Source organism: Microcaecilia unicolor, chromosome 9, assembly GCF_901765095.1.
Source record: "Microcaecilia unicolor chromosome 9, aMicUni1.1, whole genome shotgun sequence".
Classification (NCBI taxonomy): Eukaryota; Metazoa; Chordata; class Amphibia; order Gymnophiona; family Siphonopidae; genus Microcaecilia; species Microcaecilia unicolor.
In genome coordinates, this window is record NC_044039.1 from 128,729,377 (window position 1) to 128,750,085 (window position 20,709).

The 20,709-nt window shown below is 43.8% G+C and overlaps 1 protein-coding gene across 1 annotated transcript in view; it reads right to left on the bottom strand.

Annotated features, from left to right (window-relative positions):
• LOC115477831 (cysteine-rich protein 2) overlaps positions 1-20,709 on the bottom strand; it is a 249,759-nt gene that overhangs the window by 104,323 nt on the left and 124,727 nt on the right. The window contains exon 2 of the mRNA XM_030214923.1: positions 14,117-14,211. Within this exon, the coding sequence (XP_030070783.1) occupies positions 14,117-14,211 (95 nt within the window). The remainder of the gene's footprint in view (positions 1-14,116; positions 14,212-20,709) is intronic.

Below are 20,709 nucleotides of genomic sequence, written 5' to 3' on the forward strand. Positions count from 1 at the left end.
CCGGCACCTTTTTTTTCAGGTCCCGCTCCCGTCCATTTAATTTTTCCGGTCACGATTCCCCTCTCTCCCCTGCCCTCCCCTCCATGCCAGCAACTCTCTCTCCCCTGCCCTACATGTCCCCTCTCTCCCCTCCCCTCTCCAAGTTGCGACGAACCGGACGGCAGTGAAGACAGTGGTACTCACTGATGCAGGCACGCAGAAAACGCAGGGCGCGAGCAAGCAGGTTCATTTTCTCCTCTGATCTCGCGTTGCTTCCCTCTCAGCCTTCGAGGGCGGGACGCACTGAGAGGGAAGCAACGCGAGATCAGAGGAGAAGACGAACCTGCTTGTGCGCGCCCTGCGTCTTCTGCATGCCTTCGTCAGTGAGTACCGCTGTCTTCACCGCCAGCCGGTTCGTCGCGATTTGGAGAGGGGAGGGGAGGGCAGGGGAGAGAGGGGACATGTCGGACATGCAGGGCAGGGGAGAGAGAATTGCTGGCATGGAGGGGAGGGCAGGGGAGAGAGGGGACGTGTCGGACATGCAGGGCAGGGGAGAGAGAATTGCTGGCATGGAGGGGAGGGCAGGGGAGAGAGAATTGCTGGCATGGAGGGCAGGGGAGAGAGGGGACATGTCGGACATGCAGGGCAGGGGAGAGAGAATTGCTGGCATGGAGGGCAGGGGAGAGAGGGGACATGTCGGACATGCAGGGCAGGGGAGAGAGAATTGCTGGCATGGAGGGCAGGGGAGAGAGGGGACATGTCGGACATGCAGGGCAGGGGAGAGAGAATTGCTGGCATGGAGGGCAGGGGAGAGAGGGGACGTGTCGGACATGCAGGGCAGGGGAGAGAGAATTGCTGGCATGGAGGGCAGGGGAGAGAGGGGACGTGTCAGACATGCAGGGCAGGGGAGAGAGAATTGCTGGCATGGAGGGCAGGGGAGAGAGGGGACGTGTCGGACATGCAGGGCAGGGGAGAGAGAATTGCTGGCATGGAGGGGAGGGCAGGGGAGAGAGGGGACATGTCGGACATGCAGGGCAGGGGAGAGAGAATTGCTGGCATGGAGGGCAGGGGAGAGAAGGGACGTGTCGGACATGCAGGGCAGGGGAGAGAAAATTGCTGGCATGGAGGGGAGGGCAGGGGAGAGAGAATTGCTGGCATGGAGGGCAGGGGAGAGAAGGGACATGTCGGACATGCAGGGCAGGGGAGAGAGGGGACATGTTGGACATGCAGGGCAGGGGAGAGAGAATTGCTGGCATGGAGGGCAGGGGAGAGGGGACATGTCGGACATGCAGGGCAGGGGAGAGAGAATTGCTGGCATGGAGGGCAGGGGAGAGAGGGGACATGTCGGACATGCAAGGCAGGGGAGAGAGAATTGCTGGCATGGAGGGCAGGGGAGAGGGGACATGTCGGACATGCAGGGCAGGGGAGAGAGAATTGCTGGCATGGAGGGCAGGGGAGAGAGGGGACATGTCGGACATGCAAGGCAGGGGAGAGAGAATTGCTGGCGTGGAGGGCAGGGGAGAGAGGGGACATGTCGGACATGCAGGGCAGGGGAGAGAGAATTGCTGGCAGGGAGGGCAGGGGAGGGCAGGGGAGGGAGGGGACATGCCGGACATGCAGGGCAGGGGAGAGAGAATTGCTGGCATGGAGGGGAGGGCAGGGGAGAGAGGAGAATTGCTGGGCATGGAGGGGAGAGCATGGGGTAGAGGAGACATGCTGGCCATGGGCAGGGGAGGAAGGAGAATTGCTGGGCATGGATGAAGGGAGGGCAGGGGGAGGGCAGAATCGCTGGACATGGAGGGGAGGGCAGGGGGAGAGGAGACATGCTGGACATGGGCAGGGGAGGGAGGCGACATGCTGGGCATGGAGGGCAGGGGAAGGGAGAGAGAAGTGCTGGACGTGGAGAGGAGGGCAGGGGGAGAGGATACATGCTGGACATGGGCAGGGGAGGGAGGAGAATCACTGGGCATGGCATGGGTGGCTGGAGGGGGGCAGGGGGAGAGGAGGGTTGCTGGACATGGGTGGATGGAGTGGAGGACAGGGGGAGAAAAGAAATGCTGGACATGGATGGAGGCGAGGGAAGAGAGTGAGGAAGGAGATGAGATGAGGGAAAAGGAAGAGAGGAGAAAATCTGCACATGGATGTAGAAAATAGGCAGAAGCTGGATCCACTGGACAGTCAAGTCTGCGGAGGACGCAGCTTTTACATACGGATGTAGGGCAAGAAATGAAGAAGAAAGGCGAAAACTAAATGGAAAGGAAGCCCTGGAAACGGAGTTAAGAGGACAGATAGCAGCAGAATCAGATACTGAGCCAGCATGATCAGAAAAACAAAGTCACCAGACAACAAAGGTAGAAAAAAATCATTTTATTTTCATTTTAGTGTCTGGAATATGTCCAATTTGAGAATTTACATCTGCTGTCTTATTTTGCACTGGGTATACTGGAACTGTAACAGCTTACAGAAATTATTTATAATGAAAAAAAAATCACATTATTTTTTTCTCCTATACTAGTATATTTTCAATGATGTCACGGTCTGTGCCCTGAAGAGCACAGGTACAAATCAAAGTAGGGTATACACAAAAAGTAGCACATATGAGTTATCTTGTTGGGCAGACTGGATGGACCGTGCAGGTCTTTTTCTGCCGTCATCTACCATGTTACTATGTTTATATGCGCTATGGCTGGTATAAGGGGTGTGGCTAATGTGGGTGTGGTTATAATAGGGGTGGGGTCATATGTGGTGACTCCGCCCACAATGAGTACCGGCACCTTTTTTTCTACAAAAAAAGCACTGTGTATATGTATCCCAGAGAAAGTATATTTTTGTTAATAGCTGTGAGTATGTGGTGTGATTGATTTATGTGTGTAAGTTATGTGGAGTGTGTGAGGAGTGAGAGTGAAGGTTTTAAGAGTGTGATTATTTGTTAGTTGGGTATCATTACAAACAAAATAAAGAAAGAAATTGGGCTGTATTGTAAAAAAGTGTATGAAGAGTTACTTGGGGAATTGTTAGATACTGGTAACTATTTGAAGACTGTTTCCCACATTGATGAGCGGTAGAGAATATGTATGAGAAAGATTTGCATAAAATGAAGATAGTAAACATGCAAATATCTCAAGCATATTCATTAAGGATATCCTGAAAACCGACCCATTAGTGGCCCTCAAGGACTGGGAGTGAATACCAAGGGACTATGAGGATTTAAGTACTTTAGCTCATTGTAAGACCCCTACAAATCTGTATTTAAGCCTAGTAACTCAGTAGAGTGTTTCATATTAAGAATGCATTTTTCTATGTTCAGTTTCCAACTTTGTTCGTGTTTCTTCTTATATATCTTTCAGGACTAAACACAAAAATATTCTGCCTTGGGTTCATTTTCTTTTACTTAAACAATAATAATATTTAAGAAATGTTCAGAAAAATACTGTAACTGTACATCAAATAGTCGCATGGTACAATTAAAATGTAGGTCAACCATTCCCCAGAGGCCTGGAGACAGACAATTCCCCTCAGTCAGACTAGTCTCTGTTCAATGAAAATAAGAATTCCGATACCTATGAACAGTTGGTTCCTGCCTTTTAACATTTACAGAATTGCTGAAAAATTAAAAACTGAAAAGACTTCTATTGATTCTGTCAAATCAGATGTGAAGATATCTATCCCTGCTTCTTTTTTTTTAGGATATTACTCTACATGGAAGAATACAGAGGCTCCTTTACTAAAGTGTGTTAAGCAGTTAAAGTGTGAATTACGATGCACTGTTACCACACAAGCACGGTAACTTACCATGGTGTCATGAGAGAGCGCAGCTAATTCACACCTTAAACACGCCTAACCAATGAGGGAGTGTGCTTTCTTTTGTCTTGTTCCCTCATTGTGGAACCATCTCCTGGTTTATATGCGGATAGAGGCCTCTTATAAGAAATATAACATTTTGTTAAAATCTTATTTTTTCCAACAGGCATATGAGATGGTGTTAGATAACAGCATTACCTGAGGCAGTGGCATAATCAGACCTAGTATTTTGGGTGGGCCCTTCCACCCCCCCCCCCTCCTTTTTTCTTTCATAGATATATACAGGTGTTTTTTTTTTAACCTTTTCCCCACATCAACATCTCTCCCTCTATTTCCAATCCTCTGCCCATGGACTGGCAATTCCCCCTGTCTTTGAATCCCCTCCCTGGTGTACCTCAGAGGTGATCACAGTGATTCATTTTTGCTGCCTACACCAGCCCAGCAGGCTTCCTTCTGCTGCATTCCACTAACAAGGAAACAGGAAGTGATGCCAACAATGGCAGGACACGGCAGAGGAAAGCCTGCCGGGCTGGCGCAGGCAGCAAAAACGTATCACTGCAGCTGCCTCCGAGGTATACCAGGGAGGGGATTCAGAGACGGGGAGTAGATACAGGGCCGCTGGTGGAGGATGGGGAGAGAAGGCAATGTGGTGTGCCCGCTGGGTGAGCCTGAGACAATCATCAGTGTGCCTGTGCCCACCCAGGACCACCCGTAGCTATGCTACTGACCTGAGAATACTTAGGAACGGTTGGATGAGAGCTTGAAGCATCCTAAGTATGCTTGTGTTTTTCTATTGAATGGTAGATCTTTTCTTTTTATATGTAATTTTATTGTACACTTCCTTGACCTTTTTAAATTTGGCAGTATATCAAAAACTTGAATTGTATACTTTAACTGCATGCTGAGTTGGAGGCAGGCATGCATACTGCAGTTAGGCCATGGTAGTTAGTGCAGGTGCACTCAGGGGGGAAATTATCAACATAAGCCACTATTAAGTTGGGTTATTTTACCACAAGGTCTCATTACATAAAATGGAACCCTGGGCTAAAACAGCACAACGTATGGTAAAATAACCCAACGTAAACACCCCCCCCCCCCCCCCTCAATGCCTCCTCAAGAAGAGGTGTTAAGTGCACCCACACTAACTACAAATAGTTTTGATGTGCAGTAAAGAACTTTTCAGTGCAGTAATTGCAGAGGACATGCTTAGCATGACCCCAATAGTCATAGCACAGTCTTTACGCTTACCCTGTGTTGATAATTGCAGTTAAAGTGCAAAACCTTTCCACAGTTTAGCAAACGTTTTAATATTTACATATCATAAAAGGCAGAGACTTGTGAAACTGAATCGGTTTTAAAAATTTGTGCTTCTATAATGTTTAACCCTACAGCTTTTCTCCTATACCTCTGAATTTACAGCTCAGAAGGAGCCAAAGGTTTCGGATTTGGTCCCAGGAGTCTTCATTTGTAACTACCTGGGGATTTTTTTCTCCCGTCATTTGCTGTGACCGTCCTTGGCCAGGAGCCATGTGCCAGGGCTGCCTCTGAAACCCTGCAACTACACGCTATAGATCCAGTCCATTACATACTAACAGACTTCGTCCCCATCTGAGACTATGAATACAACATCTGCAGCGTCCCTAGGGCTTTGCTAACGTGGGAGAGCTTAAGACTTGAGCTATGAATCAAACCCAGGTTCCTCTACATATCGGTGCATATTCTAAAGTGTGATAATGAGTTAACATGCACTAATGCTATTTGTAAATAGATCCCATTACATGAAAATGGAATCTGCAGTAATTAATGCACACAAATGCACATTAATGTGCAGTAAAGTGATAGTGCACTTTAGCAAATCTAATCACTGTTGCTGAACCACCAGGCTACTGTGCCTTATATATTTAAAAAAAAACTTTTATGCTAATGAATTAGTGTGCTAAAATAAGAGTGAATTGATTATATATGAAAGTGCAGTTAGGAAGCTGTTACCTCTATTGTAGAGTCAAGGTTAAAAAGTACAAAAATTGAAGGGTGTTTTTGAGTATGGGGTTATGTCAATGCTGTTTCCAGAATTGCAGCCTCCAATGATAAATGACTAGTGTTCCTATACAATACTTATTGTATTATTATTAATACTGCAGCCAATATTCAGCCGGCAGTGATCAGCACTTTGCTGACTGTCACCAGAGTTATCCCAGAAATTCCTGGCATTGAATTTTTATTTATTTCCAATATTTATATTCCACACTTTCTTATCAGTTCTAGGCGGAGTACAGAATTACACAATTATCAAAAACTAAAAACAAATATAAAACATAAAAACAAACAAAAAAAAGAATAAAATCATTCTAAAAACAAAACTCATAATAACATCAAAACATAACAGAGAATATCACATGAACATTCCAGTGATCAACAAGCTAGAATCAAATTTATCAGTTCAGGCAAACAATAAAATATCATAATAAATCACATATTTTCAAAGCACTTAGCCTTCCAAAGTTCCATAGAAAGCTACGGAACTTTGGAAGGCTAAGTGCTTTGAAAATATGCCTGTTATTCTTCCATCAGCAGTGGATCTAATTTATGACTCCAGGAGACCAAAAGTATATCATCAATTTTTGGGTTTACAAAGCCAGTGAAAACATAACTGCATAAATAGCACAACTGTGCATTGCACTATCTTGGCCGGTTAAGCACTGAATATTGGCACTTAGCTGGCCAAGTGCTGACTCCACCCCTGGAATGCCCCCAAAATAGCTAGTTTCAAGATAGGCGCTAACTGGACATTTTAAGTGGCACTAACTGGTTAAATGCCACTGAATCTGACCGATTAGCCCCAAACAAGCGATTTAACCATCCAGGAGCCATTTCTGGCCGGTTATATCGCTTTAATATCGACCCCATTATTTTTAAAGAATAAAGACCTCTTTAATATAAACCAAGATAGATTTTCTTTTTTGGGGGGTGGGGGGATTGCCAAAGTGTGCTCATTTATCAAACCCTGTAAGATCCATCTACAAATCTCTCCTATTTTCTGCATGGAAAAGTTTTTTTTCAGCAGTCAGGTCATAGTACACAAAATCCTGAGCCTGCATATGTTTTGCTGTGGGGGTGCTGGCCTGTTTTTTCTGTCATCACTGGAGTTCAATTTGTTTGGCTGCCAAAGAGATTAAATGTGTTTCGCAAGACATCAAAAGTGTTTTCTTCCAGAATTATGTAAGTGGGTGAGTAATAGTTGTCTGCACCATAATTTAAGGATTTTGGAAACTCAGATATACCCTCCTAGCGTTCACCTTTTCCTTGCTACGAAACAGTATTTGTATTGTTTGAGGCATGTAAAACTGGTCGGTTGCTATAGGAACCAAACATGAAATCGAGCAGAGCTTTTTGGAGCTACAGGGAAATCATGGTAATATTAGTTATGTCTCACAAGAATATTACGGCATGCCCTACAGCTAAACTATACCAACCTGAAGGATCATACCATAAAATTCAGTTTTTTCAAGACTTCAGAGTAGCTAATGGATTTGGATTGCATTTTTCCTAATGGAATGGTAAGAATTTGATCGGCGTGGTCTACCCTTGGCCTACACATCCGTCTAAGGCACAAGAAGATCCACTTCACATGGTATAATGTCAAATTGCTCTGTGTACTCAAAACACATAGTAGTGAAGAAAAATTAAATTCTTGTAGTGAGCACTGAACCCAGTTTAAGGGGGTAAAACATAAGAAAAGGATTGGAGGTGCAGAGGAGATTAGTGACAGGGAAGGAACAGAGTTGGCAAGGGGATGAAAGGTGGAGGTAGAAGAGGCTGAATAAACTGATAGTACAGAGTGGAAATAAGGAACTAGAAGACGGTTGAAACACCCGACTTAGAGACAAGTGGAAATGGAAGGACTAGAGAAGTAAGTGATGGAGGAAAAGAGGAAATAAAGTCTAGCTAAAAGAAGATAAAAAGACAATTAAGAAAAATGACAGGAAAAAGATGAAAGGGGGCAAGTGCAGAGAATGAAAATGAAGGAGTGGGAGTACATTAATTATAAAGGGGTATAGGACAGAGAGAAACAGGGGGCAATGGGAGCTCTAGAAAAGGGGTGAGAGATGGAAAGCTAGAAGTTGAGTAAAAATTAAAAGGTAGTGAGAAAGGTGAAAAACAAGACAATAAGGGGTAAAATAGATATGAGTGAGTAGAGAGGGAGATAAAAAATGGAGAAAAAAAAAAGGAAACGGTGTCAGAGATATGTAGGAGAGGAATGGAAGACAACAGTAAGAGAAGAAATAAAAAGGAGACCCTGAAACAGAACCTAGAAGGCTGACAAGAAAAATAGAGAACAAAGAAATAAGATGATGAGACAACAAAGGTAGAAAAGAAGAACATTTTTCATTTTTAGGGACTGTCAGCTTGTGATCTGTGCACATATATATATGTGTGTGTGTGTGTTTGCAAAATACAGGATGAAATGTATTTCAGTTTTTTCTTTTTCTAATACTGCACTTCTCAATCTAGCTTTATGGGGAGTTTCTATTTCAGTTTTCATCTATATTTTCTGTTTCTAATTTGTGATCTCTTATTCTGTATTAGATCAGAGTATAACCATATTCTATATGTGTGCCTGAGATGAAGGCCTGTGTAGGGATCTCTAGTAGTTTGATTTATTGAGTTTCCCCAGTAGGAGGTGTGTTGATTTTTCTAGGGCCTGATGCAAAATTTGTAGTGTTGCCATTTCACAGGTAAGGGTGTTGCAGTTTAAATCATGAGTTAGTACTATTTTGGCATGGTGTTTACTCAGTTCTGAGTGTCTTTTTTGCAGGGTTTTATGTTACTTCACAAACTGTTTCCAGTGGAAGATGAATGTGTTCCTAAGATGATAGTAGAGTTTTAATATTTATATACAGTATTTTTGTATGCTGAATTATGTCCTAGTTTCATTATTGGGGAATGTGGAGTGGTTTACAAAGTTAGGCGTGACGAGTTTATACTGAGTTTCTGTCCCATCCTCTATAGCAGTGATTCTCAGCCCAGTCCTTGAGGCACATCTAGCTAGGTAGATAGCCTCAATGAATATGCACAAGATTGATTTTCTTAACAAATGGGCAATGTATACAAATCTGTCTCATGCATATTCATGGTGCATATCCTGAAAACCAAACTGGGTTGAGAGTCACTGCTCTGCGGATTTCATTCCTATATGGTAGACTTCATTGAATGGTGCTATGAAATAATATCTGTTCTCTGTGGGGTCGAAACTGCATAAAGTGGTTTCTAAAGCCTTTGGGACATATAGAGGCATATTTTCAAAGCACTTTGGGAGGCTAAGTTCCATAGGTTTCTATGGAACTTTGGGAGGCTAAGTGCTTTGAAAATGAGCTTGATAGTATCTTTTATAGCTGATTTAAAGGTGGGAGGGGAGGGGGTGTGGTGTGCAGAAATGTCATTTTGACTTGCCTCCCCCAATACATGGGTCGCCTCCCCTGTGCCTCCCCCTCCTCAAATACCTTTGTCTAGTGATGCCCCTGCCTGGAACCTACGGAAGGAGGAAGGATGTGTTTGTGGGTTTACTCTAGAGAATTGCTGCTGTGGTGGACATGGGGAAATAAGGATCAGCAGACAAGTTGTAGATGATTCCTGAAAGTCTGTCATTGATAAGTTAGCCCAATAAAAAGGTGTTTCTTCTCTTAAAATGCAGTCACGCTGGGTTTAAAGAATACAGACACCTGAAAGAGATTTGCATACAATGGAGGCAGTGTATGCAAATCAACCTCATTCATATGCATTGTGGATATCCTGAAAACCTGACTGGCAAGGGGGGTAACTCCAGGACCGACTTATAAAACACTGCTATATAGCATCTGATTTAGAAAGTTTATTAGGCTTTAGGGGGTCTTTTACTAAAGCTTATCTTGAGTTACCTGCAGCAGGGCCCATAGGAATAAAATGGGCCCTGCTGCAGATAACTCGAACTAAGCTTTAGTAAAAAGACCCCCTTCGTTTCCAGATCGGTCTGTAAAGGAGAACTTCATTGCCTTTTAGACATTAGTCACCATTATTTCACTGGTTTTAATGACTGGAAAGAATAAATATAAAACCTTAATGGACGACAAATTATTTATTTCAGAAATGTATAACCTGCTCTATCCTACGATTCCAGGAGGTTTAATAATATGGAATAATTACTTTCCAATCCCTTTTGCCCGCTCTAACAAAGCTTCACATTCTGTAGCTCTTGGAGGACCTAGTTGGTTCAGAAAATCAGAGAAAAAAAGTGTGTGATGTGCTGATGTAATGGTATCAGTTTATTACTGAAATATGTAGCATATTTGCTGGATTATATATACACCAATATATTTGTGCAGCTTTTAAATAGAAAATAGTTTCATTTCAAGCCCCTCTCTCCCCATTCCTCTTTCTGGGAACTTCTGAGAGCAGGGATAGTTAATTACAAACACTTAACAAACACAAAAGAGCTTCCTCAGCCCTCCCACCTAACAAAGGCATGACTAAGGTGGGCACCTGAATAAAACAAAGAACTCAGAGGAAGCATAAACAGGACATTTGCTTGTCAAAGGTATACCTGCCCCTCCCATCAGCTTCCAGACATGTGCAGAAAGGAAGGACTTGTAATGTGTATCTGCCCCAGAGACTGAGCAGGACATCAAAAGAAAATCCAGACTGTAAGTCTCGTGATGTCATAAGACATGAGACCAAGACTCAGGGGTCGTGTGCAGACATGAGACCAAGATACCACAATGCTTTGCAAATGCCCAAGGGTCGTGTGGAAACCAGGACAAAGATCCACATGGCATATCCTCCTGCAGCTTGCAAGATATAAAAGGACAAGCTGTTTCCCAAGAGTCAGATTCTCTTCACTGCAAACAACTCAGATTCTCTTCAGCTGCAAGCAACTCAGATCCATTCACTGCAGAAGCCCTCCTGTCCTCAACATGTGCTCATCAATCAGCTGGACCACAGCATGCTTGTAACAAGGACTTGTAAGTTAACCTACCTGCTACTTTGTTCTATTTTATGCACAGATTACCTGTAAAGATCTCTTAAAACCTACCTCTCATGTGCAATTGTATATTAAATCAACCTTTTTGAAGCTAAAAATACGGTCTCTTTGTGTTCTGAGTATATTGAAGCTATATATATTTAATTTATTGCAATTATCACCTTTGGTGATTGGTGGAGAAATTAATATCCTAAAACTTATACATACAGCACCTGCTCTTAAATTATAAACAGTAGCGAGTGCTCTCTAGAGCTATTTTCCCCAAAATAAATCATTTCTTGTAACACTAATATAGAAAAATCTGAACTGAAGCACTGGGAGGAATAAAAATCAGAGCTGAACAGAGAGCACACATGGAATTGCAATGTATTTAATTCAAACGGTACTATAACACAGAAGCTGACATGGTTTAATTGATCTTTTCTTCAAATGTGACGAACTTAGGTGGTCACATTATAGTAGCAATTTTAGAAATGTAAAGCTAAATGGGAAAGGCCTTTTATAAAAATTTGCCATCATTTATGCATGGATATTTATTAAGCTTTTTTAACTGTCTTTATGAAAAGATTCACCTTGTACAATGTACAATAGGTATAGCCTGATATAAAATAAACAACTTACATTGTATTAGGGGCACCACAATAGCAAAATGACCAAATGTCAGTGCAAAACACAATTAAAACAATGAGACAAATTTGGAAATAGGCAGATTAAATCCTAGTAATAGTAATATCATCATACAGTGTCAGAAATATACACGTTACAACAGCACAGTAGACTATTCATACAACAGAAAAATCATTAATGTCTGCAGAAAATAAATGATACACCATAATAGGCAGCATGGTAGGACATTCAAATAACATAGAAATGATACATTGTATTTTGTTGACTTCACGAGGAGCATCTTAATCAACAGACAAGATGGGTAAGTAAAAGGAATTGGGATAAATAAGTGGGTGACTACAATGAAGGCAAATTAACTGTAGTTTTGAATAAGGTATGTAGAACATCAGTTACAGGGTGTGTAGTAAGCTTGGTGTCCTGACCACCATTTTGAACCCAGATCCACAAGGGGTAGAAGTGAATGGGGATCCCTCTTACCACATTCCACTGGGTCATTATGGATTGTTTCAGGTAAATCAGTGGTGGGGAGGGAGGCCTTAGACTAGGCTTTAGAAAAGTGCTTGTAGAGGAGTGAGGGCGTCACTATTTACACAACTGCAGGGTAATACCAAATTTTACAGTAGCTTATTAACTCCTCCCCCTCCCCCTGTCAACGGCAATTCTATAAGTAGGTGCCTGCATTTATGCACCACTTAACCATGAAAGTGCAGTTCATTTGCATGTATAAGTGGCAGTAAAATGACTACATTGCTATTCTGTAAAGGCACACGTAAGTGGCATAGGGGCCCTTTTACTAAGCTGCCATAAAAGGGGGCCTGCGCTACCATCAGCGTGTGTTTTTGATGTGCACTGAGGCCCCCTTTTCCTGCAGCGGACAAAAGGAGTGGAGGAGTGGCCTAGTGGTTACAGCACCAGTCTTGCAATCCAGAGGTGCCCTGTTCAAATCCCACTGCTGCTCCGAGCCCTCCTGGGACAGAGAAATATCCAGTGTACCTGAATGTAAATCACCTTGAGCTACTACTGAAAAAGGTGTGAGCAAAATATAAATAAATAAAGAAAAAGGCCATGCGGTAAGTGAAACATTTACCGCCATCTCAATGAGTGGCGGTAAGGGCTCCCCCCCCCCCAAATGGTGGTAAGCCCCCCCCCCCCCCCGAAATGGTCACACAGTAAGGTTTCCTGCACTAACCGGGCAGTATGCGGCGCTGCCCAATTACCACCGGTTAAGTTCTGGCACTACAAAACTACATCATATTTATGTAGCGTCAGAATTGGTGCACACTGGGGTGGGAACTACCGCCTGCAGTAGCTCCGGATTGGCACGTGGTCAGCCTATGGTGGGCTTACCGCTGCTTAGTAAAAGGGGCCCATAGTGCATAAATGCAAGGAGTGCATTCACATGGGTGTAGCATGGGAAGAGCATGGGCACTGCTGCCACTTAAGCACGCAGCTTACAAGATAATGTATGTTATATATGCGCCTGCCAGCACCTATGGCTGGTGTAACAGCAGGCACCTAAAATGTTAGGTGTGCCGATGCCGGGTTACACTAATATTCTATAATGGAATCTGGATACGCACATGCTGTTATAGGATATGCTCTCATCAAGCAGCATCAGGGCATTCAAAGGAGGTGCCCACCTCTAGAAATATCCTCTCCCCCCCCCCCCCCCCCCAGATTCTGTAAGCACTAACTAAAGTTGCATGCGTAGCCGATTTGTGCGTGCAACTTAATTGCTTAACAAGCTAATCAGCTGCCGATAATTGGCCACTAACAAGCAATAAGCACTAATAGGCACTATTTAGAATTTACGCATGCAGCTTTCTAAGCGTATTCTGTATAGTGGTGCGTGTAAATTCTAAAGCGCTTATCACAAAAGGGAGGTGTGGCTGTAGGAAGGGCATAGGTGGGTCATGGGCTTTCCTAAAAATTAAGTGCACTATTATAGAATACACCCAGATCTCCTCCTAATTTAGGTGCAGGCATTTGCACCAGGTTTTAGTTGACATGTAAAAGAACCTGTTGACATATACAAGAGCAAGGCCCTTTGTACCCTAACAGGCTTGGAACATCTGCTAGAAAGTGGTCTAGTAGGTCTGATACATAAATATAGGCCCAATATTTCAATAAAGCTGAGCTCCTAAATTTCAGCTCTTATTTTCAGCTAAACTTAGGCTCCTGTTATCAGCTGAAAATCCAGGAGTTTAAATAAAAGTTATGCTTTTAAAATTTAGGCCTGCCATTCATTTGCCTAGATTTATGAGCCTAATTCAAAAGCCTCCTGCTGAAAGTCAGTGCTAAGCTCCTGACTTCTTTTCCCTGCCCTAAATCTGCCCCTGTTGTCACCCATGTTTTATGCTCCAAAATTTAAGGGGTCACAATCTGAATCTATACTTCAGGCAATGGAGGGTTAAGTGAGTTTGACCAAGGTCACAAGGAGCCTCAGTGGGATTTTATCTGGGCTCCCCTGGTTCTCAACCTGCTGTTCTAACCATTAGCCCTAGTAGATTTTCAGAGAGGCCAATTTAGGAGCATAAATCGTTTGAATATTAAGCCCTCGGTGTCTCAAAATATGGATTCCACTAATGTCTGTCTTCCAATGTCATGCCATTATGCACTTGATAGGGGATAGCTACAATTCACTGCTTTACACGTTAAAACATAGGTTAAACATGTACACTGGTTTGGTCTTACCTCGGCATGTCCACCAGAATTCAGAGTCTTATTGCAACGTTCGCATTTCAGACAGAACTTGTGCCAGTCCTTTCCTAAGGATGTCACTTTTTCAGCTACAAAAAGACAGAGGGTGCATAAGCCTGATTTCACATTATAGGAACAGTCAGTTCATGTATACAATAAATAATACAGCGCATCTGATCTTATAATAAAAGCACATATAAGGAAGGAACAAAGATTGGAATTCCAGTACAAAGGGCCATACCATACAAATCCACCAGATGTCAACATAATGCAGACTACTCTCAATAATTCTGGACAGCAGGCATCAATGAAAATAATTGAACTTGATAGTTTATCATTCATCAATGAGAATTCCAAAGTATTTTAAATTCTGTGCACTAAGACAAAATATGTAGCTACCTCTGGGGTGGATGCCATGAGAGATAATATTTCAGTGATTAGACACTACACAAAAACCTCTGCAATTAGGGGACTGGAAAGACAAACAAAGTGAGAAGGCAGCTGGGCCAGTTCCATGGCTGCCAATGATAACTTGGCACCTGGCCTGGCTTCTCCGACTGCCAACTCAATGAGGAACTCTGTGGGATGAGGTGAAGAAGGAAACAGGAGTGGTCTAGTGGTTAGAGCAGCACACTAAGAAGCAGAGAAGTCAAGGTTCAAATCCTGATGCTCCTTGTAACCTTCAGCAAATCACTTCACTCCTCATTAGTTCAGCTATAAATTTAGATTGGTTGGTCTCAAGGTAAAGGGAAATACCTACTGTACCTGACTGTATCTCACCTTGCGCTAAAATTGGAAAAGTGTGAGCAAATAAAAATCAATAGTGGCATTAGTGGGAAAACATGAGTATCCTAAGGCAGTAGTTCTCAAACCAGTCCTCGGGGCACACCCAGCCAGTCGGGTCTTCAAGATATCCACAATGAATATGCATGAGAGATTTGCATACTAAAAAAGTGGCTCATGCAAATCTCTCTCATGCACATTCACTGTGGATATCCTAAAAACCCAACTGGCTGGGTGTGCCCTGAGGATTGGGTTGAGAACCTTTTTCGTGGATTCATCCTCCATTAGTCTGTGGGAGATGAAGTCATGATTTGAAGGATATGTTTGGTAGACTGGGGTAGTGATGCTGTTTGAGGTTCTCTTTTACAGCATGGGGGATTCATATTCCATACTGTGGTATTATCAATAGCAGCAAGGTTTTTAAGTCATCAACCTTGAGGTGTTCAAAGAAACAAATTAGAAGTAGTGCTGAGGTTGGGTAGGACAGCAGATGTATTCATGTGCTGCCCCTTTGCCTCAGTGAGGTTGTTTCTATTGGCAGTTGATCCAAAAAGGAACCAGGTAAATAGAAGATGATTCATAATTAAGTCATAACCAGAATGTCTTTTCAGTGAATGATTTTGTGCTGCATGAAATGTGCTCACTGTATTATGTACTATTTGGCACAGAGGTAACAATTGTTCATAGGCGTGGTCAGAACACCAATGGTGCGAATACCAGATATGATTTTCTCTTACTTCTCATTCATCCATATTGGTTTTTCTCTGCTCAATTTCAATTTTTCTTTTTAACCGAGAACTATTTTGATTACTGTCTGCTCATGGGATGCTCCACGTCTTCTACATACTTTGAAATGTTTGGGTTAAATACCACTAATCATTACATTAAAAAATTTGGGGGTAATGTTCAGTCGCAGCAGTCAGCATTTGATTTAGACGCAAACCACCATGGTGTTTTATATGCAAATATTCAGTGCCAGGATCAAGAAAGATACCAGCTAGCACTGGGTATAACCTGTCCAATGGCCCTAATCCGAGAACTGGAGATCGTCAGACGAGTACCCAGATATATAACCAGATAAAGTTAAGGCAACCCAGTTGGTGGACTGAAAATCACTGCTAGTGGAAACTACACCAAGACTCTGCCACTAGACCGCCCTAGCACTACCTAAATAATGCTGATAAAAATCTGGACAGACTGCCTCTGCACTAGAAAACAGCACTGAAAATCCGAGTATGAACCAGTGGCATATCCATGGGTGGACCTGAGTGAGCAGGGGGCCCACCCATGGCGCACATTGTCAATATAACTGGCAAGGCGCGCCTGGGGTGAACTGGGTGGGCACCACCCACTCATTTCCTCTCCGCCCGCTACTCCCCCTGAAGTGGTAAAAATTAATACCTTTGCTGACGGGGATTCCCAAGCCCTGACAGCTGAAGAGTCTTCTCCAGAGCCCCCCAAGTTAGCTCAACACACCAGCACACCCCATGCATGGATGCACAGTGGGGGAAGGGATGCCAGTTGAACTGATCATGCATGGGGTGTCGGCATCGGTGGCTGAAAAAGCATCGCTGACCGGGGTTTAGACAGCTCAGGGGGCTCCAGAGAGGACTCTTCAGCTAGCAGAGCTTAGGGATCCCTGCCAGCAAAGGTATTCATTTTTACCACTTTGGGGAAAGAGTAATGAGTGGAAAGGAAATTAATGGGTGGTACCCACCCAGTCCACACCTAGGCCAACCCAGAAATTCAGGTCTGACTAAGATACTGGTATGAACCATTAGAGTGGGACTTCTAGATAGGGGCTGCTCCTCGTCAGGTAAGTCCCCGCTGAATATCGGCCCCTCTGTGGGTCCCAAAGGCTTGGGGACATGCTCCACATTATTAGAAAAAAATTTTGCAGATGGAATCTTTCAGTATTCCAACAGCTAATAATGAGGCTGAAACTGATGACTGGAGTGATCCAGCTGGCAAGTTTATTATTTGCTGGTTATCGCCCTGGTGGTGGAAGGGCACTGGATCAATTGGCTGATGTTGCCCTTCATTTGTGATGTTGCTATGGCCTTATTTGGAGGGTTCAGGTTGGGAAAATGAATGGCTGCAGACACAAATCACAGCCAAGGAGTCTTTGGGGTTACTTAGTGAGCATGTGATACAGAATATAATCCTGAAGATTCACAGTTCTAAAACCTTTAAGATCTATTAAATCAGGATCGGTTGGCATCTGTTTTTCTTTTTGCGTTTCTGTCATAAAACCTGGTCTCTTTCCTGGACTTACTATCTTATGCCTGGGCTCAGTTGGCCATTTTTTTTTCTTACATTTGTACCCCACGCTTTCCCACTCATGGCAGGCTCAATGCAGCTTACATGGGGCAATGGAGGGTTAAGTGACTTGCCCAGAGTCACAAGGAGCTGCCTTTTGCCTGAAGTGGGAATCGAACTCAGTTCCTCAGTTCCCCAGGACCAAAGTCCACCACCCTAACCACTAGGCCACTCCTCCATTTGGGAGCAAGTAGTGGTAATTTCTATTTTCCTCTGTCTCTCGGCGGCCCTGGCTTGGTTTGCTATTGCCCTTGGGGAACACGAACTAGCTGGACTTTTGTGTCTATAATTGCAGGGCTCTGAAAATGGAAGCTCATGGTGCCAGATCAGAGTCCTGCTTCCAACATTCCCTCTAAATTGCACTGAAGTTCTCCGCCGCATTTCTGCCACTGGGGGGACTTGCAATATCATATGTGCAACATTCAGTTCAGTTGTTGAAGCATTCCAATGTACATTTAAAGAAGGTTCTCCTGAGGATGGGCAGCGTTTCGCAGTATTACACTGCTCTCTCAGGGGACACACAGACCAAAACACATTTTCAATCGTCTGCTTCTCAGTGTTTCACTAAGCAATATAAGAACTGGGAATGCTGCACATACAATGTTATAACTAAAGTCTACTGTTATTTAAAGTTCACTTTCAAGTTTTTCAGAAGAGTTTGATTTTGAATATCAATATACGAAACATACCCACTGAAGCACGAAGCTATCTCACACTCCACTTTCCCAACTGCCAGCGTGTATGATACAAGACAGTTTATTAATCGGGCTTCACCTACCTATGCACTAAGCTGGAACGCACTCCCTAAAGTACTGAGGAGCCTAGATACTTACCTGATCTTTCATGAACGACTCAAGTCCTACTTCAAAAAAAATCCTTCCATGAAGCTCCACTGTGAATCAGCTATGAATAGTCATCACTCTTATTCAGCAGCATCCCTTCCATCCCTTGCCTGCATTAGCTTCCACTAAAAGATCCACCTCCCCACCCTGCCACCCTTCGCTTGTTCTTCATATTTCCTCATGTCTCACTTCTCCCCTTTCCCTCTTCAAGCCACTTTGATTCTATGTAATTCAGATCCCCTATCTTACTGTATTTCTGAGTTCCATGTAAGCCACATTGAAACAATGCTATTCGGAAAATGTGGGATAGAAACGCTGTAAATAAATAAAATATAGAAGGTTTTTATGCTGATAATTGTCTTGGGAGTACATGTAAGAATGCCCAAGTGCATATCTGAGGCTTTTCCTTCTATCAATCCGCTTGGTTTAGTTTTTGAAGTTCTGAGCATGTTGTAATAAAGCTTTGTATTGTATGAGTTATAGTAATTTCACTTTTACTTCACTCTCCATATTTTGTGGTTTGTAATATTCCATGCGCTAATGTTGCCATTAGCGTACAACCATTAAAAAAAAAAAGTAAGCACTGACCGACACTTATTTTGTAGGCAGTAAGGGCTCACACGCTAATCCTGTGATAATCAGTTAGGATGTGGTAATGCAGCTGTGCCAATTAGCACAGAGCTGCCCACTCTCTGCCCCCAGACACGCACCTCTCCAGGGAAAAATTAAAACTATATTTTTTAGTGTGCGGTTTATGCGGGCAGATTAGGAAATTATCACCGGGTGCCTGAATGTGTCCTACAGTAAGACATTTTAAGTTGTGATAAGAAGGCGCTAGCACTTACCACAGCTTAATAAAGGGGCCCCTAAGTGATTCATTTGTGATACTTTCGGGCTCATTTTCGAAACAGAAGAACGTCCATCTTTCGACACAAATCAGAAGATGGACGTCCTTCTCACAGAAACGTCCAAATCGGTATAATGGAAACCCAATTTTGGACGTCTCCAACTGCAGTCCGTCGCAGGGACGGCCAAAGTTCAAGGGGACATGTCGGAGGCATAGCAAAGGCGGGATTTGGGTATGCCTAACACTTGGATGTCCTTGACCCATAATCGAAAAAAAACAAGAACGTCCCTGACGAGCACTTGAACATTTTCACCCGGACCTGTTTTTCTTATGACTAAGGCACAAAAAGGTGCCCGAAATGACCAGATGACCACCGGAGAGAATCGGGGATGATCTCCCGTTACTCCCCCAGTGGTCACTAACCCCCTCCCACCATCAAAAATCATCTGTAAAAATATTTTGTGACAGCCTCTATGCCAGCCTCTGGTCCATGACAACGCATGCAGGTCACAGGAGCAGTTTTAGTGGGTGAGTGCACTTCAGACAGGCGGACCCACACCATTCCCCCCCCCCCCCCACCTGTTACATTTGTGGAAGAAACAGCGAGCCCTCCAAAACCCATCACAAATCCACTGTACCCACATCTAGGTGCCCCCCTATGGTAGTGGTGTACAGTTGTGGGTAGTGGGTTTTGGGGGGGGGGGGGGTTGGGGGCTCAGCACACAAGGTAAGGGAGCTATGTTCCTGGAAGCAATTTATGAAGTCCACTACAGTGCCCCCTAAGGTGCCCGGTTGGTATCCTGGCATGTCAGGGGGACTAGTGCAGTATGAATGCTGGCTCCTCCCACGACCAAATGGCTTGCATTTGGTCATTTCTGAGATGGACGTCCTTGGTTTCGAAAATCGCCGAAAATCAGAAACATCCATGTCTAGGGATGCCCAAATTTAAGGATTTGGATGTCCCTGATGGTATTTTCAAAACAAAAGATGGACGTCCATCTTGTTTCAAAAATATGGGTTTCCCCACCCCTGGATCGGGACATTTCGCGAGGACGTCCATATCAAAACTTGGACGTCCCTTTCGATAAATGCCCTTCTTTATCAGTGGCGTATTTATGAAAGGTGCATGTGTTTCATATCCATCCCCTGTCATACCCCCCCCCCCCCCCCCGCACCTTATAATCATCTCTGTTCCGGTCTTCGTGCGGGCAGTGGTAGCAGCACTCACAGGCTGCCTGCGGCCTGAACTGGGACCTTCACTCTGAACCATCCCACCATTCACAAAAAAAGGAAGTTTTACCAGAAGGGGAGTGACAGTTCAGAGAGAAAGTCACAGTGCAGGCTGCAGTTAGCCTATGAGTGCCGCTTCCACTGCCCGGGCAAAGACTGGAGCACAGGTGATTTTAAGGTACCAGGAGGGGGAGGGGCGCAGGAGATGCACCCCCAGTTAAAAATTCCTGGCTACGCCACTGGACCTTATGAAAGACGATGCGTGTGAAAGGAAAGCAGGATAGTCCAGACTGCCTATCTCCAAATTTACCTCTTTGATTGTATTTATGCTTACATTTAGTCAGTTTGCTAATGTTATACTGTTAAAATTGTAAGTTTTCAGTCAAGCTATACCTGCTGCACACTGCCTTGGGTGAATCTCTCTGTAAAGAAATTAATAAATCCCAATAAAATTATGATTGGGTAAATTAAATTCCAAAGTAAAGAAACTTCTAAATATTATTGTGTGGTACTGGCTCACAGCTGTCTGTTTCATACATAGCAGTTCTACACAATGTTCTATTTCC